General features: G+C 42.2%; 1 protein-coding gene across 2 annotated transcripts in view; it reads right to left on the bottom strand.

Annotated features, from left to right (window-relative positions):
- Positions 1-1,759: 1,759 nt before the first annotated feature.
- STS (steroid sulfatase) overlaps positions 1,760-24,931 on the bottom strand; it is a 1,924,780-nt gene continuing 1,901,608 nt past the window's right edge. For both annotated transcript variants that reach the window (XM_078657974.1, XM_078657973.1), the window contains one exon: positions 1,760-2,208. In XM_078657974.1, the coding sequence (XP_078514100.1) occupies positions 1,844-2,208 (365 nt within the window). In that variant the 3' untranslated portion in view covers positions 1,760-1,843. The remainder of the gene's footprint in view (positions 2,209-24,931) is intronic.

Genomic DNA, 24,931 nt, shown 5'->3' with positions numbered 1-24,931 from the left:
CTAACAGGTCATGTTTTCAGTCGTAGATTACACATTTCAGTATTATCTCCCAATAGTTAATCGAACAACACCCATCATTTATTGATATTATAAACATGTGCAGTAATCCTGTACATTTAACTTAGGATATCATTTCACTGTTCACAAACCCTTTCAAAGTAAAAGATTTACACAAGAAAAAGTCTGGTATTTTCTTAAATATCCAAAAATCATATTCTTTATTTGAGTAATGGACACACCTACATCATATTTGGTTTCCATTCTAAATTAAAGCATAGAATGTAGGGGGTACGTGGATGTAGTGGGTGGGATAATATTATCTTGCAATATAATGAATGCAAAATTTGGAATTATACCGGTCAAACTTGTTGAAGGCAGGTAACATAAGTTCTCTGCTTGATTCAATTTATCTTCAATGACTACAGGCCTGATTTAGAATTTGGTGGTTGGGTTACTCTGTGGATAGTCATTAAAAATTTAGGGGCATATCATCAAGGGAAATATCGCCGCTTTTTCGGGACATATCGCCGAAAAAGCCGCGATTTGGTCATCACCCTATTTACAAGGACACGATAACAAGCGTTAGCGTGTATTTCCTTGCTACTTTGCATGTCCGCGATCAATATCGCTAATGACATGCAAAGTAGGCGTTCCCCACATAACATAATGGGATAACATCGCAAACACAGCTTTGCTATATTTATAAGGATGCCCCAGACCTGCAAAGCCATTTTTAGAGCCGCGGCAAGGTCCCTTTATAGCTGGATGTTAACTCCTGCTAAAATTTCTACTTAGCTCTCTGTAACATGGGAGGAGGATTAACCCCTTCGCTGCGGCCGCGATTTTCCCGCTGTGCGGTAAACAAAAGAACAGGGCCGCGACGAACCCCAGCCATCATCCACACACGCCCACCGCGGGGCGTGACGGCTGTGGTTCGTCACCAGCATGGGAGGGGTTAAAAGGCTAGGTCCACACCTGCCTATAATGAAGGTTTTTGTTCTTGCAGGATAATTATCGCTGATTTTTGCACGCTAATGCAGCTTCTCACCCTCTATCGCTGGATTTCACATCGCCTTGGTGAAAAGCGTTGATAGTACTCTGCTAACCCCAGGCAGAAATCCAGCGATAGACTGCGATAATGCAAATGGAGCTAAGCGCAATTTGCGATGATTATCGTATCTCCTTGCTAATATGCCCTGTGCTGCCTTAATTCATGTCAAATAACATTAGTAACGTCAGGCATCCACACATAAAGGTAACAACTTCTAGATTCAAAAATCATTATCTATAACGGAACATAATCATATTTTTGTTTTGTTTACACTCTCATTTGAGAAATAGCCTACTGATTGAACATATGAACAGAACATTCATTTTAAGAAATAAAACAACATGCCATGCAATCCAAGAGAAAGAGTAGTAGACAGATGGGGAACAATGTATTACGGCACCACTATGGCCCACATTTTGAGTCACACAAGAAATGGGGCAGAATTTCCCCACTAGCAGAGCTACTGATAACTGTTGTACCTGTTTCTTTCGTGGGGGAGCAAAAATGGACTCTTACAAGTTAGACCTGTAACGTCCACTAAGAAGCAATACTTTCTGGGTGAATTTGTAATCTGGGTCTGATTCCCCAGGTAATTCCTCTTTTTGCCTCTGGCTTTCACTGGGAGATTTCAGCTGCAGACCTCATAATTCCAACGGGGGCAGCAGCTGCTATTATAGTTCCATTAAAATGAACACACCACTCGTAATTAGTTCATAGTCATCAATTTATTGGGATTTTCTGAAAAAATGTCAGATTTTGAGGTAATTTAGTATCTCTTTATTTTACTTGACTTTATACCCTAACACCTTTGTCTTTGTCACAGAAACAAAAATCAGCCCATGATGAGCAGCATGCCTGCAGCCATGGCTTCCAGATCGTATTGTCCCAGGATAGCTGATTGGTAACAGCCTGGATTGTTTTTGTGTGATTATCTGCTGCTTGCTTGATGGTGTTGATGATGTCATAAAACTGAGACTCTGTCTCTGGTGTTAATGGATTTTTCTCTTGCGGGTCATTGGAGAGATCGAAGAGTAAAGGTGGATCATGTTGAGTGATAAAATCTCCAAAGCAAAAACAAACATAGGTATCAAAACATCCACTTGCACCCTCTGGGTAAAAGTTCGGAGTGAAGAAGAAGACTTTCCAAGTGGATTCACCTGCAATATACAAAAAGAGGTGTTAACGTTATGATCATTTATGCCTCCATTTTGTTGAATCCAAAGCTGGCATTCTGTATTTGGTGTGCAATCTAAACAATTTTGTGTAGAGCAAAAATATTGCATACATCGTTTCCAACAAAACAACTATCACTCGTAAAATGTAAAAAAAGGCACTTTTTAAAGTTCTGCATCACACCAAGGTAGGATCTGATCACTGCGGATCACAACGATTTCAGTGACAAAGTCAGTGACAAATATGGCCGGAGAGCTACAACTTCATAAAAGGGTTTGTGTCTTTTTTTAATACATTATTTAATGGGAATTCTGGAGACTTGCATCAAGTGCTCCTTTATTTTCGTGATAAATATCAGAGTAAACAAATAAAAGTACACTTTTAACAAAACACATACCTGGAAGACCACTAAATTGGCCCACTAAATTGTTCAGCAACGTAACTGACCACACAGTAGACATCTTTCTGTCCCTAATTATATTCAGAGTTTCAATCCCAGAAGACAGCAATTTTTCATTTTTGCGATAGTGAAACGTAATGGTTGTTTTTGTAATAAAAGCAACAGAACATGGTCATAAATGTATTTTGGACCAATCGATATTACCACATGTTTATATTTAACTCTATCACACACCACCCCCATTTCACCTGCTATCTCATCACCAAAGCTTTCCCTTCTTCAGTGGAACGTGCATGCACTTTAAACAGGTGGTATGGTCATTTTATTTGCTCTTTGACCGGATAGAATACATCACAAAGTCAACTTCCATGGTCAGCAAACGCCCATGTAACTGAACCCCTTCTACTTAGTCCGCCTTCAAGATTCTTTTTCTTTGCACCACTTGCCCCTACCCCACAGAACCCCTTTTTGCTTTTGGGTATTCGCCATAATTGTTCAGTCTTTAATAACATTTCAATTTAAGTGTAGTACAATATTTTAGTTCTGACAGCAGCAAAAACTACCTTTGCTTCAAAAGGTCAAAATGCACCACTGCCAGGAGGCCTCGCGGAATGTGCACTTTATTAGGGTGATTGTATCAGACCCAAGGAGTGCAAAAACCTCCCTGCACATAACATGCCACCGTAGGCAATGTTGCAGTAAACAATGCAATGTCAACAGAACTAATAATAATCGTTTCCTGGAATTGTGCCCAATGCTTTTTGCCTTGGCTCAACAATACTGCCCTTCCTAGATCTCCATTGGTTTGAAATCATTAATAAGGGTTTGATGACCTAGAGATAATAACAATAGACAATCCTAAGCCTATGTTGGCCAATGGTCACCATAGTCTAGGGTAACAAATCCCCAGATTCTGGGGAAACCAAAGCCAGTCACGTCCACACAATCCTCCACTGAGGAGATACTCTCGCAACCACACTGTGTCAAAGGAAGGCAAATCACTAAAAATCAAGGGCATTATTCATGACAAGTGTTGCATCGCTGCGGCAAAGCAGCAATGCAACTCTTCCTAGTGTGCCCTCCTTGCTACACCATGGATGCGCCGTATTTATAGTACAGTGCATCGGGTCGCAAGGGGTCACAGATATGTCAGTATTTCTGATGAAACTGTAATAGCAAAAGTGACGCATTGCTAGGGTGTGTCTTAAAGCAGACGCAACTCCAGCAATGTGTTCCTTCACATGGGGCAAGCCCCATGTGAAAGGGCCTGCATCATACTTACAACTGTCATGAGGCGGGTGCAAGGTTTTGACACTATGGCGTCCTAGACGTGGCGCACTGAAATCTTATAGATTTCAATGCACCACTTCTACGAGGCTTTGATGTGGGGGAACCCACACCCTCCATACATTATTCCTGACAGGGTTTACCAAGTGACGCATCTGCCTAGATGCGTCACTTCATAAATAGGGCTCAACGTGGCGTATTATTTACGCTGCTACAGCGTCACAAAAAGTGATGCAGCGGCGCGTAAATGTGACACAGGGCTTCATAAATAAGGCCTCAAATGTCTTCATAACTGGAAAGAAAAGGACCGTTAATTTTAAAAATGCAGCCTGGAGGTCACTGTTGAGAAAATGTAAAAGCAGTAATTTAGAAGAGAGGTTCACTGGACAACTGTTAGTGAGAGGGGTGACATGCAAAAAATTAAATTAAATAGGATACCTGCTGGATGGTCAGTGTGTTTTGCATGATAAATATAGGCTGCAGTGAAGTAATGGATGATGACGAAAAAGCAGATTTGAGGCTGTTGCAACTTGAGCATGGCCTGGCCAAGTTACATTTGTAGCTGACCCCTTAAAATCACATGCCTCAGCAGCTGTGTAATGTTTACTTCGATTGATGTGGTGTTCAACTGACTGCTCAGTGCCAGACTATGTGGTTGCTGCTGCAGTCTGCTCTTTGAATCGGTTGCTTGAGATATCGGTGACGCGAGGTCAACCACAGTCTTATGTGTGCCAGGAACCCTAGTTGGGGAGCTCGGGGAAGGCTGGATGCTCCTTCCTATCGCTCCTCTGGAATCAGGAATTGCAAACGATGTGCAAGGATGAAAGTCAGATAAGGCAGGGGACTGAGAGTCACTGATCTGCAAGATAATTACGATGATTGCAGAGACAACAGAGATCGGGCCGGAATGGCACTGATGAGCTAGGGCAGTCCTGAGTATGCAATACATGGTAAAGCAGAAGGGTCTGCTGATCCTGGTAGGGCCCCCGCTGGTGTTGCTTCTATCGATGGTCACTGTGAGCTAATAGAAACTGATAGCAGGTTAGGTGACTGGGTCTGACCAGGCCTGCAAGAGCATGAAGGCCAACACAAGATTGCCATCAGACAGCCACTACTTGGTTATCTCACTAGCTGTGCCTGACTGAGACTGGTTACAGTGTAAGACGACCATAGATCATCGCTGAACAAACTAATGTATGTGTACAATTCACCCCATGCATAATCACTAAATTAATAAGATACTGTTTAACTCATGCAGAGGTGCAGCTATTATTGGAGAAGCAGGTCTAGTGGCAACAGGGGCAGGAATGTGAGGTGCCCATTTATCCCAGTTTTTTGTACCTTTTACTTAGGAACCAGGGAGCAGAGAGGGCTGCTTTTGTGCTGTCATTTGGGCCCACTGTACTATTGCTCCACCGCTGTCTGCATGCTATCATCAAGAAGATGATAAAGATGTAAAAAAAGGCAGAAAACCAAAAATATTTGAATGTTGTAAGCAAATTTAAACCAGTCTAAGAGGGATGTCCCTTCAGATGTGACAATCTATTGCTGTGTGTCCAAAAAGGTTGCATACAATCATATACCATTTTAGGCCTTTGCACTAAAGACACTAGAGGTTAAAACACAGGGTCATTTAGGCCTTGTCCTTAGCATTGTAGTGAGTCCACAAGTATGAGAGCCAATTTAATTTAGTGGTGACAAAGTTAGATTAAACATAAATGGGTGCATTACTCATTAAATTCACCTAAGCCTCTGCGTTACCCTGTCGCTTCAGTAACTGGATAATGCTCTCAGGTGCACGGATTGACAGTCATCAATGAGAACAAATGTAATGAGCAGAGGTTGTGCCAGGGACTTTCAATTATTCTTGTTAAATGTTCAGCAGTCTAGCCTTGTGACAGCCAGTCTAATGGCCCTACATCCCTGTCTGTAGAGTCTCTGAGACACCTCAAATTTGCTATGGCATGCAGGTCAGGAGTTTCAGTCGATGGCATCATCACTACGTTTCATCCTCCATAGTTTAACGATTTCAGTATTATTAAGTTGTGTAACACCAACACCTATCATTTAAGGTGATTTGAATCTGCTTTTTTGAGTGCTACATAAAGAAGGTTATTACTAACACTTTATTATTATGGCTTCCACAGCTGTAATCATTCCATTATTTGAGTATTTTTACTTTGTTTACTCCCTATACGGGCCTTGGCTGTTATTTAGCTCAATCTACTGCACACGCCTGAATGTACCCATAACATAATGTGTATTTGCAAATCAACACTATCACAGGTGTTTATTGCACAGTCATGTCATTAACCTCAGGAGTATGACAGTTTGAATGAACCTGCATGAGCTCAAACATATAGCAATGGAGTAAAACACGGATCCCTGAAGTTGATACATTACTTTACTTAGGCACCAGACCCAGATATGTGGTCTAGTTACAGAGCTGAATTCCAGCTAGTCATTTTAGCCTTTTCCCATTAAAGCAGTGCTTCCCAAACATTTTAGAACCACAAACCAAATTTTAGAATGACAAACTTTTGCAACCCACCAAGCTTTAGTGGACGAGGTGGGTAATTTTTCTATGTAACTAAGGGTGGGGCATGGCTTTACGCCCCAAAAGGACTGCAGCTAGCGATTACATTCCGTAGGGCGAAGACCTTCGAGTAACGGAGGTGGCTCCTCCTATTGTCGTTCGTTATTTTCACTGCGAACAATGGTGTAAAACCCCTGTGCAGGATTCTACGACATTTGCATGGTAAGCGGGGCTCTTCTCCATAAATGAGCGCCGCATTTCTCTCCCTCACAGGGCCACCATTTACATCGGCAACAGGGTCAGTGCACTGAGGAGAGTATTTTGAAGTAGACTCTTTGGCATATTTGCACTGGCAGCCAATCTTGACACCACCTCCTCTTGAATGTGAGCTCCTTTTGGCAGATGCAGGTTTTTCAGCACTTTTAACAGTATAAACATGGGGTAATTTACTCACTTTACACAGCCTTATTTCTGTTGCACGTGAAAAAGTGCAATTTCTTCATGCTTTCCTTTCATTAAAACCTTAACACTCACAGCGTTACTGCTTGTTTTATACCTGAGACCAATGGTTTTCTCATATAGGCAGATTGAAGTCTCTTTCTAAAGCACACTTTAAGCCTCTATCTTGCCTCTCAGGTAAGGCTGTTTCGTCTCCTTATCAAACAACAAGATAAGAAATGGAGGAGCCTTGCTCTTCTGGTCTCGCACCTCACACTCTACTGAAATCCTTCGAGTCTCCACAGCCAGTAAATCCTACACAAAGAGACTGAAAAAGACCCTCCATCTCCCATCAAGCCACCTCCTCTGACCTCAATGCACCCTTTATTGGAAGAAGGTAGGGCATTGCACTCTTCTATGGGGGAAACTAACTGCAAACTCTAACCTCTTGATGACAATTAGCCCAGAATGGAGTAATGTATTTTAACATTGGAACACTACATATCCCCCTTCAATACCACGGCTCTTGTCTTGCAGTTAACCAGCTTCAATCCCAGGTCTTCCTGCTTCAAAAACAAGTTGAGAACTTGGGAAACAGAAATAGATGGAATAACTTGCGTATTTATGGTTTGTCAGAGGGTTCTAAAGGATCTGACCCCATTTCATTTTTCAAATAATTTCTTCCTAAACTCCTTAATCTACCTGAATCTTCTCTAAATATACAAAGATCTTACAGAGTGGGTCATATAACTAATACTGCTTCTACTGCTAACAATCCCAGAAGTGTCATCCTTCATTTCCCTAAGTATACCGACCTGCTTAAGTTTCTTTCAGCAGTCAAATCGTTAAAAAAACTTCTTGGTCTGGTAACAACCTTTATTTCTCGCAGGATCATGCAAAAAAAAACCTTGGGGACAGATTGAAATAATTTCTTTCAATGAGACCAGCTCTTCGATCTCTCAACGCTTATTTCGGTCTTTTAAAGTTACTTATAAAAACAAGACAGCCACTTACAAGGATCCATCTCGCCTGAGGACATTGCTTCAGGAATGCAGAGTTGAATCTATGGACACTTCCAGACCTGTCAAACCCTGAATTCCTTTGTTTCAATTTAATGCTTTGTATTTCTAATTGTTATGTTTTATTATGCAACACAAGTGAGTTTGCATATGTTATTTAAAATGTTACTCTTGATCTCTTGGTTAAAGCAGATATCAAACGCTTTATATACTAATATTATTTTTCTTTCCACAGGTTGCGTTTTTATTGTTGGAATTGTGCAGTCCATCACCTACCCTTGTTTTACAAGTTTACCTGGTGCCCACACCATGGAGACCTGACGCTGTCACCTTTTCTATGTGTCTTTACCATCTCCATCCTTCTTTGATGTTATTCTCAGGTATGTTTCCCATTCCTCATGTGTTTTACATAATGTTTTTAAATCACATTTTCTCTGCTGTCCTTGACAACTTTTTCCTTAATTTCCTTCCTCCTCTACTGTTTTCCTATCATTGTATCCCTTTTCTTTTTCTTTCACCCCTCCCTTTCCCTGCTTCTTTATTCATACATGGTCTGCATTACTTATGTAAATCATACCATTGGATATTTTACCGAGCATTTCATTTACATGTCTGTAAAAGATATATCGTGGAACGTTAAGGGATTAGGCTCACTACATAAGCGTAAACATGTTTTAACTCATCTTTCTCAACCTAATGATGATATTGCTCTTTTGCAAGAGTCACATCTTACTGAACAGAATACATGAAATTGAAATGAGGATGGGTTGCAATGTTCTCTTCTCTCCAGGTAATGGTAAAAGAAACAGGGTTGTAGCTTTATGTCATCAGTCTCTCAATGTTCAGTTGATTTCACAGGACTCTGACACTGAAGGTCATAGGCTGCTTACTAATTTATTGATAGATAATGTACCAATTTCTATTTTTAACCTACATGATCTGACTAATGCAGATTGTCAAATTCAGATAGACGTTTCACAGAAAATATCACAATGTTCAGTGGATGATTTCATTCTTGTAGGAGATTGCAACCACATAGTCAACACATTGATTGAGAGAAACTCTGTTTCACCTTATGTACCTAATAAGTCCCAGAAACTGTTTGTTCAGGCAATGTGCTCTAATTGATGCATGGAGGATTTCTAATCCCACTTAACACAAATATACTTATTTTTCCCCAGTCCATCACACTCAATCACAACTTGATTATATATTTATTTCTCATGCCTTGTCACAAACTCTCCACTCTGTTGATATTGTCTCTCTTTTAATATCTGACCATGTCCCTGTTATAATTCAGCAGAATATCTTCCCTAATACCTTTAAACCTACAAGATGGAGATTTAACAACTCACTCCAATTGGACACTTCTTTCATATATGCCTTTTTTGCATGAGTTTTTTCAACTTAACCAACAGATGAACTTGATTTACACTTTATGGAATGCTTTTGAAGCATAAGCTCAAGATGTTGTTACAATAGTTGTCTCCAATAAAAAGAAAGCTTCTGCCCTTAAAACTGAAGACATTTTTACACAAATTAAACAATTGAAACAGAAATATTATACCTCCAAATCAACAGATTGTCTACAGGTATTTGTCAATGCCAAACTTCAATGTAACCAATTTTCTACAAATAGTGCAACGTTGTTCATTTTAAAATCTAGCACCAAGTACTATGGTGGTCAAAATAAAACAGGGAAAATGTTAGCGAATTACATTAAAATGAGGAAGAATAGAAATAAAAGAAAATCTATCACAGATAGTCACTCAAACTAGTTACACAAAGATCCAGACATCTTAGGAGAATTTGCCTAATTCTATAAGACATTATATACCTGGGAGCACATTCAGACTTTGAAGTCTTGAATTTTCTTTCATCAATACAAAAAATCCCTAAATAGTCATTTAGACTTTCAGGATTTGGAGGTGGACATTCCTTTGACACAACTGCAGAATGCCCTTTCTTGTCTTAAATCTGACAAAGCGACTGGCCCTGAAGGCTTCACTGCTGAATATTTTCAACATTTTTCTAAGTTGCTCCTTCCTAAATTATTTTCTCTCCTTGCTTCTTTTTCTAAAGTGGGCACTTCAGCTAGATTGTGAAGAAGGGAAGGATCCAGAACTTTGCAAAATTACAGACCCATTTCCCTTGTTAATGTAGATTATCAGATTTCTTTCCAAAACTCTAGCCCTTCGCCTAGAACCCTTTTTACCTCCGCTTCTTGGAAAGAAACAATATTGTTTTCTAAAAAGAGAGATATATCTCTGACAACTCTCGTCTAATGTTTAATTTTTTATCTAAATCTACATATTTGACTGATCCGTTAACAGCAATAACATTAGATGCGGAAAAGGCGTTTGAGTCGACTGGTCCTTTATTCTGCTCCTCAGGCAGCTATTTTTCAAATGGACTTCCCTCGCCTTATTTCACTTTGAGCAGAGGAGTTCATCAAGGGTTTGCTCTTTCCCCTTTTCTCTTTAATTTAGCTTAGAGCCTTTCATATTCAGAATTAGGAATCCTCTCAAAATACAAGGCTTCTCTTGGAAAGATCAGCAGATTGAAATAGCAGTTTATGCTGCTGGCATTCTTGTATTTATTTTGCAACCCCGAGAATCGATCCCGGTCTTCCTTCGGGAAGTTGCTTTTTACTCTCTTGTATCCGGATACAAATGAAACAATGATAAATGTGAAATATTACCCCTTAATAGCTTTAGTTTTAAGTTTGATTTTTTTTAAGGCCACATTTTCCTGGAATAAAACAAAAATCAAATATTTAGGATTATGGTTCTTATCCTTAATAAAATCTTCAGTTTCATTAAGCTTAAAAGAATGCATGGAAAAGTTGACATCCATGGTTAACCTATGGCATCCTTTACATCTCTCCTGGTGAGGTTACCTCGATACTATAAATATGTTGTTGGTTCCTATTGTTTTATTCACTGTTGATAACATTCTGTTATCTATCCCTTCCAAATTCTTTTAAAGGATTTATTCCATATTCTCTACATTTTCATGGAATAGGGCAAAAAGCCTGTAAATCTTTACTGAAATTAAGACGTGAGAAGTCAGATTGTGGTGTTAACTTTCCTGGCTTTCCTCAATATCACTCTGCTTTCCTCTTAAAACAATCCATCCATTTGCTCTCAGAATCCTCTGAATTTTCTCCCCAATGGGCAGACTTGGAGAAATGTTTTCTTGCCCCTTCTACTTTTTGGTATCATTTGGCATTTACTATCAATCAATCAATCAATCAATCAATCAATCATATCATTTGTAAAGTGCACTACTCACCCATGAGGATCTCAAGGCGCTGGGGTGGGGAATGCTGCTACTGTTCGAAAAGCCAGGTCTTGAGGAGTTTTCTGAAGGTCAGCAGGTCTTGAGTCTGCCGTAGATGGATGGGGAGGGTGTTCCAGGTCTTGGCGGCAAGGTGGGAGAACAATCTGCCGCCGGAGGTTGATCTTCGGAAGCGCAGGACTGTGGCGACGGCGAGGTCGGCGGAGCGAAGCTGGCGTGTGGGGGTGTAGAAGCTGAGTCGTCTGAGTTGAGGTACGTACGTCCAGTGTTGTGGAAGACCTCAATCACTCTCTACACCTCTTTTTAAACACTTATATTAATGACTAGAACCTTTCTTACCTAGTAACCCCAATGATATTGATTCTTTTATCAACTCTACAATTTGGCATAAAACTTCCTTTTTGCTTACTATTAAACTTTTTATTAGAAGTCCTGGAGGAAATTCGGACTCATATGGGTTAACCAACTCTTCACTGATAATTCCTTTCTGAATTTCCTGCAACCCCAAAATCTTTTTCATTTACCATCCTCGCGTAATAATACATTTCAAATCCTTAAGAACATTGTACTTCCTGCCTATTATAATTTTCAATCTTGTATCATCCAACCCAGTTTACCCTCTTCCACGCTGGGTATACTTCTTCTGACAAGTCCAAAAGCCTTAACCTTATACAGGTTCTTACAACAAAATGGCATAGGCATGTCTAAAACTTACACTCAATTAGCATGGGAACATTTTTAAAAATAATTTGGCCTGTTTCAATTTGGAGACATATTTGTTTAAAAGTACCGAAAACTCCTTGAGTTGCATACACCACACAAACAATATTTTACATTTACAACATACTCCTTTTTCTCCTGTCACACCTCATCACATGTAGCCTGACACACTTGATAGTTGTTGGTCCTGTCATTAGCACCCTGCAGACACCAAACATCTATTATTTCTTGTCCCTTAGTACATACATTTTTGCTGCAAGTCTGAAACTGAACTAATTCTATCTTCGACACCTCATTGCCCTTTCCCATTAGAAATGTTTTTGTTGGGAAGTTCAGAAGCTTGTTAGATTGCGGTTCACACTTATACAAGATTTATAGATATATTATTAGCTGTGGCATTTGAGCAAATAACTAAGAATTGGAAGGCTTTCTGCCAATTATCCTTTCAGGCTTTACGGTATGCAGTTTGTCATAACTATAGACTTGACACACCCCCTTTCATTGGCTTCAAACGCTCTATTTTGTGGTCCCCAATCACAAATTCTTTAGACAAACAAGCAGGCCCTCTTTTCCTCATCAATCCAGTGCAGAGGAACTTTTAAAGACTCCTTCATGTTCCTTTCTTTTCTAATTATGATTGATGATTTCTTATTGTTTAATGCACATTATCATTTAATGTTATCCTCCAATTGTAATTGGATTGAGTGGAAATCGGGTTTCAGTGAATATTTATTATTGGTGAATCACCAAGCAAAGTGTCTTGATTTGCTCTGACCCTATTAAAATCTTTGTTTCCCTCAAACTTCAGAATTACCAAAAAATGTGTTTTGTTTTCGCTTTCCTAACTGCTCAATTTGTACGGCCGATTTGCAGGTTTTCACAGTTTGTTGTGTGTTACAAAAAATGACATAGTATAGCCTTTCTTTCACAATACTTGTACCCCTTCAAGGTTGTTGCATAATTCATTTTACTTTTCTTTCTCTATCTGCAAAGTGAGCGGACATTGTAAACACCAATCCTAATGTTAAAGAAAGGAAGCAGTAGAAGACATAGCCTAATATTTTACCTCTGTCTTTGAAGCGCAGCAAATGTGACAAGATAAATGCAGAATTTAAAGACATATTTATTTATTGTATAGACTTTCGCAACCCCTCCCACCTCAAAAATGTTTGCTCATGATCCACCAGTGAGTTGCGACACACGGTTTATTAAACACTGCTTTTCACCCCTTCGCTGCTCATGACGAGCTCAGCTCGTCATGAGGCACACTGGAGCTGTGCTTATGACGAGCTGAGCTCGTCATGAACAATGGGATTATCAATCAATCAGCACAGGAGGGGAAAAGTCATAGCAGCCAAGGTGTTAAAGACTAGAAAATGAGGACCATTGAGTTGGTTAACAATACCACGTCTATCATCAGCCCAAGGACACCTCTTTGTTTGTGAACCTGTGCTTTATAAACAGGGGTAATGTCATATTTTTGAGGGACTTACTATGCCCCTCTCCTCATTTTCCAATTAGTCTTGTCTCGATATCTAAGACTTCACTCTAAAATCTTTGGTTCCGGCATTTGCAGTTTTATTTCTCTGCTTAAGACTGCCACACTTTGTTCTTTCGAGGGCTATTAAAAGTGAAGGAGCGGGCCTGGTTGAACCAAAATATCCATAGCCCTCCTTTTTGCAGGGCTTGCAGTGGCTATAGTCACAGTGCAGTATGATGGTCCTGTTTGTACTAAGCAAACACAAGGGGATGATGGACGGAGCGCTGAATCTTTTCAGACACTCACCCACAGTGACAGATCTAGGTTTAATCCATCATCGTTCTTTAGCTCACTTCGCCACCCCAGTTCAGACACAGCTATATGCATCAGTATTGACCCTGTGCCTAATGGGAACAGTCCAGCCCTAATTTCCAAGCCATGCCTTCCCTGGACCGGAAACAAACATCCTGTGACTGGTTTCGGGCTAACAACCCTCATCAGACAGGCTAGCTTGAATCCAGTGGCAAAGTGAGCAAGAGACCCACATATGGGCATAACCTGCCAACTTAGAGGGAATAAAGCAAACACAAGGAGATGATGGACAGAGAACTGAATCTTTTCAGACACTCAATCCCGGTCAAAGATCTGAGTTGAATCTATCATCGTTCTTTAGCTCCCTTCGCCACCCCAGTTCAGACACCGCTATATGCAAATCAGTCGTGACCCTGTGCCTCATGGGAACAGTCCAGCCTGAATTGCCAAGCCATGTCTTCCCTGGCCCAGAAACAAACATCCTAGGACCGGTTTCGGGCTAACAGCCCTCATTAGCCAGGCTAGCTTGAATCCAGTGGCAAAGTGAGCAAGGGACCCACCCTGCCAAATTAGGGCAAATAAAGCAAACACAAGGAGATGATGGACGGAGTGCTGAATCTTTTCATACACTCACCCCCAGTCACAGATCTGGGTTGAATCCATTATTGTTATTTAGCTCACTTCGCCACCCCAGTTTAGACACAGCTATAAGAAAATCAGTCTTGACCCTGTGCCTCATGGGAACAGTCCAGCCCGAATAGCCAAGCCATGTCTTCCCTGAACTTAAAACAAACATCCTGGGACCAGTTTCGGGCTAACATCCCTCATAACTCAGGCTAGCTTGAATATAGTGGCAAAGTAAGCAAGGGACCCATGTCTGGGCATACCCTGCCAACTTAGGGCGAATAAAGCAAACACAAGGAGATGATGGACGGTTCAGGGAAGACCTGGCTTGGCAGTTTGGGTGGGCTGTTCCCATGTGGCACAGAGCAGGTCCAGGGATCTAGTTTTGCTCTAAGAGCCCTAATACAAGCCTAGCACCCAAAATATTTCATATGTAAATTGAATAGCAAATGTGTGAAAATATGGTAGCCTTTAAAATAAAAAAAAGTGATTCAACACTTGGAAGTGTTTTAATTGAGCACATTAGATTTGATCACTACATTGAATTAAAGTAACAAGAAGTGATAGTTTCTAAACATAAATTTAGAAATAATACAAATTGCCATCCTGTTGCCCCTCAAGATGAAGGAATTCTGGAACCAAGAGACAAATCAGTTGTTATGTGGCCATTACATTTGGCCAATCTTTGTTATGTAGATGAAACAATAATATAGTCAATTAAGCCATGCAGAAGACAGGTCTTTGTAGATTGCTCATCCTGAACAAATGGATTTCAAGGTTCTGTAAAATGTGATGAAGGAAAGTCAGGTATATTAAAATAAAATATTTGCATAGGATGTTATGTTATGTTATGTTAAGGCCGTACTTTTAGAGCGCACGGCTGCCCAAGAGGGCGTCCCGGCGCTTTGGCAAAGAGACCTGAAACCTAAAACACAAAAGGCAGCAGCACTACAGTCGTAATAATTACTCGGAAAAGAGCAAGGTCTTCAGCTCTTTCCTGAAAGCCAGGAGACTCGTAGCTTTGCGCAGGGAGAGAGGGAGCTCGTTCCAGCATCGAGCTGCCACAAATTGAAAGGATCGTTCTCCCATCCGGACACGCTTGGCCGGGGGCACCTCCAATTTAGCCAAATCGGCAGATCGTAACATCCTCCGCGGCACATAGAAGGCGGTCCGCTTCCTAATATAATTAGGGCCGATAGAATGAAGGGCTTTAAAGGCCAGCGTGAGAATTTTAAATCGGATTCTTTTAGAAATAGGCAGCCAATGCAACCTATTCAAAAACAGTTGAGCGCTGGCTCTCCTCGGCAAGCCGAAAATAGCTCTGGCCGCCGAATTTTGGACAATTTGCAGTCTGGTCAGGAGATACTTGGGCAGACCCGCAAAAAGCGCATTGGCGTTCTCTAGCCTAGATCCGACTAATGCCTGAACTACTGTCTTCCGGTATTGTAGGGACAGCAGAGGGAGAAACTTCCTCAACATCTTGAGGATGCCAAAACATTTCCCAGATATCCCCATGATGTGTGGGCGGAAGGAGAGAGCATCATCAAGCACCACTCCCAGATTCTTCACTTGGGAGGATGATTTCTCCGGGGGGAACATATCCTGGGGCCACCAGGACTTCCAGGCCGGGTCAGGGGCACAGCCGAAGAAAAGCAGCTCAGACTTATCCGAGTTGCACTTCAGGCTGTGCCGTTGAAACCACGCAAAAACTGCGCTCAAACAGCTCTTAATCCTGTCGCCGTCAAAAGCCTCACCTTTGCTGCATGTGAACAAAAGCTGGGTGTCATCAGCGTATGAGATGACCTGGGCCCCATAAGCCTCCGCTACAACCGCCAGAGGGGCCATATAGATATTAAATATGGTGGGGCTCAGGATGGACCCTTGAGGAACCCCAACCTCTAGCAATTGCATTTCGGCGGAGAAAGGAGGAGCCCAGATCACCTGCCGGCGGTCCGATAAGAAAGAATGGAACCAATCCAACACCGTCCCCCGCAAGCCGATCTCCCTGAGTCTTAAAAGGAGACCAGCATGAGGGACGGTGTCAAAGGCCGCCGACAAGTCCACGAGGACTAACATAGCCTTACCCCCAAGATCAAGCGTCTCCCTGATGGCGTCGGTCACCTCCAAGAGGGCCGTCTCCGTGCTGTAATTCGCACGGAAACCAGATTGAGAGTCATGGAGAATGTTATTCTTCTCAATAAAGGTGGTGAGTGTAAGTTGGCCATGCTTCTCAACCACCTTCGCCAGAGCAGGGAGGAGGGAGATCGGTCTATAATTAGCCAGCTGCAACGGATCTAACTGAGGCTTTTTGATCAGTGGCAGAATAAGTGCATGTTTCCAATCCCGAGGCACCACTCCGGAACTCAAGGATAAATTGAGCAGGGGGTTCAGCAAGTTGTTGAGTGCCGGAGCCACCCTGCCCAGACACCTTGCTGGACAGGCGTCCAGAGGTGAACCGGATTGAAGCCGGGACAGGAGCTCCAGGGAAGTTGCACAGGACAGCTGCGGGAAAACCGATAGTATGGGCTCACCTTCTGCTTCTAAAGATGGTACCTGTCCGTTATGGATGAAAACATCAGCTGCCCCGGGAAAGTCCACAGGGGGAAAGGAATCCTGAATAGTTTTGATCTTTGTGACAAAAAAGTCAGCAAGCTGTCTAATCCACCCCTCCGTGTGAGAGTGTGGGAGAGCTCCTACAGCAGGATCTACAAACTCCTTAACAATTCTGAAGAGTTCCCTACCCGTATTGTCTGCCCGATCTATCCTACGCTCAAGATATTCCTTTTTGGCTTCCGCAATGTTTTTATGGTAATGTTTTATGGCATCACGATATTTAGATTTTTCCATTGGATCATATTTGCGACGCCAAAGACGTTCCGCCTTTTTACAATCTTGGCGCATAGTACGTAGTGTGGCCGTAAACCAAGGAGCAGAATCGTGGCAGGAAGTAGTTCTCGCTAGCTTCACAGGGGCCAGCTCCACGAATCTAGTTCGCAGCCATTCCTGAACCAAAATCAGATCGGTGTCTAAGATCCCTGTCAATTTACAAGGGTGTTGGCAGAGAGCAGCGGATAGCATATCTGCTGTCAATAAGTGAAAAGCTCTGGATTGGTGAGGCACCTCCTTCTGTGTTCTTTGCCTGGGCCTAGTCTCATATGACATAACAAACTTTATTAAAAAATGGTCAGACCAAAGGACTGGAAGCGGCGGGGATACTTCAATCAGCGCCGTGGAAAATAGTAAATCTAACGTGTGTCCTTTGACATGAGTGGGGCTATCAATAAAAGCTTTAAGCCCCAACATTGCAGTTGTATCCCGCAGTTTTGCCGCATTAGCGTCAGATGAAGAGTCCATATGTAGGTTTAAATCACCCAACAACATACAATGCGCAGAACGCATGCAGGGTACAGAGAGAGCTGCCTGCAGGTCCTCAATAAAAGTACCAATCGGGCCAGGTGGTCTATATACAAGGATCCCTGTGCACGTCTGGGAGGACGAGAGGTTGAGTGTAAAGCCTAAAGCTTCACATCCTGCGATGTTCTCAACAGGAAAGGAGGAACAACCCAAGGCCTTCTCCACTATCAAGGCCACTCCTCCTCCTCTGCCCCCGATCCTATCTTTCCTTAGGATGGTGTAATTAGACGGCAAGGCACAGGCAACATCTGGTTCGGAGCCCGCCCCTAGCCATGTCTCCGTTAAAAATAGACATGATATATCGGAGTTAGCAAGCAAACTCCAGATATCCGTCGCATGACACGCCAGGGACCTTGTGTTCAATAGAGCACAGTGATGGTTCTGGGTGAGAGGTGGACGAACAGGAGTTGGCAAGTCCGTAGGGCGCCACCCACAAGTGGGACAGCCTTTCCCCAGAAGACGCCCACCGGGGAATAAACATTTACACCCCAAAGGATGAGCGCGCATGGATGTCAAAACATCCGCGCTATACGACAGCACCCCGGACAGTCGTGCGCGACACATCCCCCAAACAAACAAATACCCCTGCTGTAAATGAGTCGTTGCCCAGAGTCCCGCCTCGCACGCCTCCGAGACGCTGACGAGCGCAGACGGGCAGGACTCTGGCACGACTCAGGCGCAGGGAGGGCGCGACCGCTGCGCGCGACCGCTGCGCGTAGGGTGTGAGCTTTAAGTAGGACTCCCCAAGGGCGTGAGGAGCGCTAGACCGCTCCCTCCTGGAGTGACTCGGCGTCCAGACCACTCCAAGATGGCGCCCGTCCTCAGACCACCGCCCGGGAACCGGACCCGCGAAAACGCGGTGTGAATTCCTTTAACGTGCAGGTAAGGGGCCCTTAATAAAACAGTTAAGATCAGGGGAAAATGTAAAGCCCAAAGTAAATAAAATAGAAAAAAGGACAGTTTTAAAACAGCGTGCTAAGCGCTAAGCGTTTTAGGCAGCAGAGCGTTGTATAGGCTAAAGCACATATATTGGCCAAGTTGGAAGGTGGGATTAATCCCAGGTATACTTAGCTTCATACTGTGTGATTCAGTTACTGGATGGGTGTCTCCATCCCTCTTATTTAGCTCCAGAGGTCTGAGCTGTGAGTTTAATTCTTTATTGAGCTAGATTAGTAACCGGATGTAGTATCAGAGTAAATCAAGCACAAGAGTTTTTTTACAGGCTTCATTAATTTTGCACTTTTGATTACCCTCTTGGAGAAGGGACAGCCAGTTCAGATGGAACGCTGGTGAGCCCAGCCTGGGCCTCCAGGGGATAGTCAGAAAAGTAAAAAGAAAGGAGGCCTTTATACTTTCCTTTTCATCTTCCTTGTATTTTTATCCACCTCTACTTCCTTCTCACTATCCTTCATTTGTCTCTTTTTTTCGCCTTTAACACTCTTCCCTCTTTTTTTCACTGTTTTCTTCCATCTCATCGCATTTTCGCTCGCCTCTCTACTCACCCCTCATTATGCATTTCCTACTCCATTTGCAACACTTTTCTCCTCTTCTCCATCCCTCTTTTCGACTCCTGTGCATATTTGGTAACATTGCACCTGCCCCTAACGGTGCACCTCTTATGGCATTCTGTTACTGTGATTGGCCCGGAGCAAAGAGAATTTTGAGAAGTGTAAGCTAAGCAGATTTACAATATTGTTAAACTGAGTGGATAAAAGTGTAGAATCAATGTGCTAAAGTACATTTTTTCTCAGTTAATGTAATGCATAAATATAATAGGTTTTTGAAAAATACCACTTGGAAATGGCAAGTCAATATTTTAAGTGGTTAGTGTGCTGTTACACAGAGAGCTAGTCAACCCTTGGGTTGTGTTTTGCACTCCAAGCTCGTGCTCCCAATGGTATTTGATTTCTCGGTGTATGTAACATCAAGGTTTCGAAGACCATGAGCACTGACAGTTAAAACGGAGAAGCCGGCGGTGCTTTTTCCCGTATTGCTCTTGCCCCTTATGCTGTATCTCTTCTTATGTACTTATTTTATGACTCTGACTGAAAGGAAATTTTTCTGCTGCCCTATTGCCAACGAGTGGACTTTCCCACGGGGGCAGCTGCACCAGAAGGAATTTACTTCAACCTTAGTTACGGCAGGAGCAGTGAGTCCTTGGATCATCGCGCTGGGAAGGGTGCAACAGCAATTACGCACTGCTACCCCTGCTTATGCTAGTGCAGATAACACTTGGCAGACTACTTAACCTAAGTCGTCGGAGGAATCTTCAACCTCATAAGTTGACATCAACAATGTGGCGGCCAGTTTGGTTTAGTCGTGTTGTCAAAGGGATGAATGGAGTTACACGTATGAAGTTAACTAAGTGGCCATCTTGAATTGGTCAATTTTGATATCCTGTTAAAGCCATATTATATGAGTCATGTTGTATCCAAAATCTACATCACCACATGTTTGGAATCAGCTTGGCGGCCATTTCTTACTGATACAATATTTCATTCTGAAAATGTGTTCTTTTTTTTTACATTATGCATTTGGTGAGGTCGAAGTGGCCATCTTCAGGGAGTCAATATTGGCCTTTCTCTGGTTATATTCTAGTGTGACTATTACCTACAAAAACTACAAGTCATATTACATAGTGACTATTTTCTTCAAAAACTACACAAGGGAGTCATATATGCTTTTTTATTACATTTGTTGCAGTGCTGCATCACTAGCATTATCTGGTTGGAGGGCGTGTTCTTGCTTTTGAAGACCACATGCAATCCATAAATCCGCCACCTCCATTTTTGCAATCTCCAGATGAACTATTAGGTGGAAAGAATGCTTTAGAGCCTTCACTGCTTATCTCAGAGCAATTTATGGTTTTAAATTCAAAGCAGACATTGGCTTTTAGAACATTTTCCTGGATTTGAAGGCCAAGAATTCTTTGAATATCTACTAGTCTTCACCCCAGATGAGGATGAAGATGAACTGGATAGGTATGAGGAGGCTTTTAAAAGACTTGAACAACTTTTTTCCAAGCCATCCAATTTATTAGTTAGAAGAGATATTTTTTTTCATGGGGACAGCAGGTGACTTAACCCATTGGTATGTATGTGGCTAAGTTGAGAGAGTTAGTAGCCAAGTGCAAATTAAGCAGCTTTACGGAACAACGTATAAGGGATCAATTGGTTACAAGGTGCGTTAACAAAAGGATTCAAGAAAGGATATTAATATGCAAAAATCCTACTTTGGAGGAGGCGTTATAAATTGGTAATCGCATTGAAGAGTCTGAAGCGTCTGTATGTGTGGTCAAAAATGCCTAGAAAGAAAAGAGTTCACGGCTTTGCTTGTGCATGTTTCCATTATGGATCAAAAAACATTTTGCCTCTTTTAAGCTGTGTCCAGCAAAAAAGGAACATTGTATGAAGTGTGTTATTATTGGGACATTTCACTGGAGTGTGTTGTAATTCACATGCAGCGGGTTGTGGAAGTGTTAATGTTGTCTCTTGGGAACAAGATGACCAGAACTTAAGTGAGAAAGTGATTAATCTTGTGCTGTGTGTAAACGTGCATGAAAATGATGTACCCAGATCGAAAGATCCCACCAATTATTTCTGTGTGAATGCTGTTATGGTTCCCCTTTATGACTAACTCTGGTTCAAAAATTAACCTAATATCACCGCCAACTGTGATGAGAAATAACATATGTTGTGATCTTCTTCCACCAGATATTACCCCTGGTGGTTATAAGATTGATGTAGAGGGATATTTGAAAATATTATTAGCCTTAAAGGGAGATCTGATCAGAGGAAAGTGTATGTTTCGGTGGATGGCCCTGATATTCTTGGGTGGCATCACCAAGGATAGCTAAGTATTGTGTTGAAACCAGACTGTACACAACAGGTTTTGTGGTTGCATAATGTAGAAGAAAAGAGTAGGATTGGTGAGACTACACAGGTGTTGCAACTAATTGCTGATACTTTTAGTGAAGAATTGAGGGACATTTGAGACATTGAACACATCATAAAAGTGAAAGAGGTTTTTGAAGTTGTCAAACACAAGATACGATGTGTACCTCTGAGTGTTAGAGATTAGCTGTCCGAGTTGTTGAAGTTCATGTGTAGGGAGGTAGTGATTGTGCCAATTGAGTCTTCACTGTGGCTTTTGCCTATTTTGAATGAACAGAAGAAGAATGAATAATTGAGAATGTGCATAGATTTATATCCTCTCAGTGTCGCTATCTGGGTGGATGGTTATCCCTTATCTAGATACATAGATAGACGACATGGTTCCTGCTCTGAGTAAAGCAAAGGTTTTTTCTAAACTTGACCTTAGGTCAGTATATCATCAGGTGGTTTTAGCCAAGGAGTCATAGCATTGGACAGCATTTGTTACACCTGGTGGTGTTTTCCAGTTTAGAAGGATTCTATTTCGTATGACATCCCCTGAGGTGGTTTTTCAAAGGTTGATGAGTCAAGTCCTGTGTGGCTCGACGGGAGCGATGGCATTCCAGAACAATGTTTTAGTTTATGCTAGGAGTGCTGAAGATCATTTTTAACATCTGAAAAGAGTACTGGAGAGTTTTAAAATGAAATGGATAAGACTCAAGAAGGCTATATTCATTTTTATGTCAGCAATGTGGAATATTTGGGGCATGTTATCACGGGCATTGGAATAATGTCTAGGTCAGAATTGCTAGAGGCAATAGGGAAAGCTCTGGTGCCAGCATGTCATTACCAATGTGCGAATGCGTGTCATGGGAATGTGCAAATTTTAAATGAAGTCCATTGAGAACATTGCCACAATTGCCGAACCCTATGTACAGGTCATTGAAGAAAAAAACACAATCTGTTTGAGAAAAAGAGCAAGATTTTTCTTTTGCATCTATTAAGAGCAAACTCAAGCAAGATCCTTTGTTAAGTCCCTGTGTTCCTGGAAAGAAACTTAGCATCAAGGTTGATGCCAGTAGTGCGGGGTTGGGTTCGATCTTATCACAAGGAAGGGATAGCCATGATCACACCTTTGGATTTGCCTCCTAAACTTTGAAGGGACATTAACGCCCATATTTGGTCATTAAGAAGGAAATGCTTGCATGTTTGTGGGCAGTTAACAAAATGTAATCCTATGTTTTGGAGACAAAGTTTTGATACATACAGATCACAAACCCCTGGTATCCATTTTAAGTGGCAGCAACGTCAACTCTACAAAAGCAACTGCCAGACCAGTGCGCCTTAGCTCCAAGCTTTTGGAGCATCATTTCAACGTTCAGCACATTGCTAGAGGGAAGTATAAGAAGGCAGATTGTCTTTCTTAGTTGCTCATGTTGGATGAGAATTCACAGGCGGTATGGAGGGAAAAGAAGGCAATGAATGTTGGATTGCTAGTGTGTGTTGGTTGAAAAACAAATATGTCAGTGAGGTGGAGTTGAGGAGAGAAATTGATAAGGCTATTGAGCTGGCCAAAGTGATGGAGTATGCAGTTAAAGGATGGCCTCAGGAGAACTCTCTTGTAGCCAATTTTCAACCTTACAACAAAAAACAAGATGAACTTTCTATAGGAGGGTTTTCTTTTGAGGTGTGACAAAATGTTTCCTCCCGGAGTAGTCAGGAACAGATTATTTGACTTAAGTCAAAAGGGCCATCTGGGTATGACTTCCAGTGATAAGAGATTGAGTAAAAAGTATTGGTGGCCGGTCATGGACAAGGATGTGGAAAATTGGGTTAGAATCTGTGTAGTCTGTAGTGCCAATGATAAGAGTTTACAGTGCAGGAAACTACCTATTGACAAGTGGAGTGTCCCAAAGGCATTTGGGATCGTTAAGTGTTGATTTTCTGGGTCCATTTCATATATTGCCGCTTCATCAGAAATATTTGATTGTGCAGGCAGACTATAGGCATCATTATGATACCAAGCGGTCGGACCGCCGACCGCTCTTGCAGTGGTCAGGAGACCGCCGACAAGCATGTGGGTAGACCGACTACTGTCTTACGATGCGATCACCGGGCTGAAGGGCGCAAACTCATTGGGCATGCTGCAGCCATGGTAAAGGACCAACTCCCTACAGCACTAACAGTACGACTGCGTACCGTGTGCCATGAGCCATGTTGTGCATTGCACATGGTGCACAGAGGTGAGTGGGGGCACTACATGTATCCCCAGTGCCACTTTTTAGTGGCCCATGACAGATGGGGACCTTGTTTGAGGCTACCCATATCCCTCTCTGCCATCTTATTCATGGCGGTGTTCCCGCCATGAAAATGCTGTCGGAAAGGGAGATTGTAATGAACTGGTGTCAGATAACGGGGTAAAATTCATATCTACTGAAATGAGAGAATTGCTGGAAGATGCTGGCATCAAACCTAAAAGGTGTAGCTTGTATCACCCTAAAAGCAATGGAAGAGGTGTTGCGCAGCGGCCAGGGTGCCTGACACCAGGCTACAGAGTTCATGGTTCGATCCCAGGTGCCGGCGGTAGGTTTGCCCAGCACCATGTGACTCTGGGCAATAGCTTGCTTAATCTTCCAGAGGGCCCCCAGTGCCGGGACACCACTTCGGAGGTAGCTGTGCGCTTTACAAATACTGATATTTCATTTCATGGGAAGAGGATGAATAGGTTAGTGACTGAGTCAATCAGAGGTGCTGTTGCTTCTGGTCTTTGTGTGGAGGATGCGTTACGATTAATGTAGTAGACATATCACAATACCCCAATAGTGTTACTCAGGTCAGCTTTGAGAGGGCGCATATTTCTAAGATGGTTGTCTAACATTAGTGGTATGTTGAATGTTGTGCCAGAAAGAGATCAAGAGAAGGAATTTCCTGAAAAGCTTGCAGTAACATTTTGAAGAGTCAAGCGAGGAGCAAACAGAGATATGATATCATTCATGGTTCTATAAGTAGAAGCTGGCTTGTACGTGATTTTGTTCGCATAACATTTCCTAGCAACTTTGTAAAAAAAGGAAATTTAAAGGTTGGACCAGTGCAGCTGATTGATAAGATTAGTGCCGATAGTTGCGCTGTCAAGTTAACTAATGCACAATGGTGGAACTTTGAACGAATGGCGAAGATGGGCAGAGGGTTAAAGGATTTAATGGTTCTGGAGGTCTCAGAACAAAATAGTGCTACTACATTTTCAGTTGTGAGGACTGAGAATGGCAGCAGAAAGGTGCAGGGTAGCGAGAGGAAGGACAATGGGA

This window comes from Lissotriton helveticus, chromosome 8, assembly GCF_964261635.1.
Source record: "Lissotriton helveticus chromosome 8, aLisHel1.1, whole genome shotgun sequence".
Taxonomy (NCBI): domain Eukaryota; kingdom Metazoa; phylum Chordata; class Amphibia; order Caudata; family Salamandridae; genus Lissotriton; species Lissotriton helveticus.
Note: the sequence above shows the minus strand (reverse complement) of the source record. Positions and strands in the feature narration are given on the sequence as shown.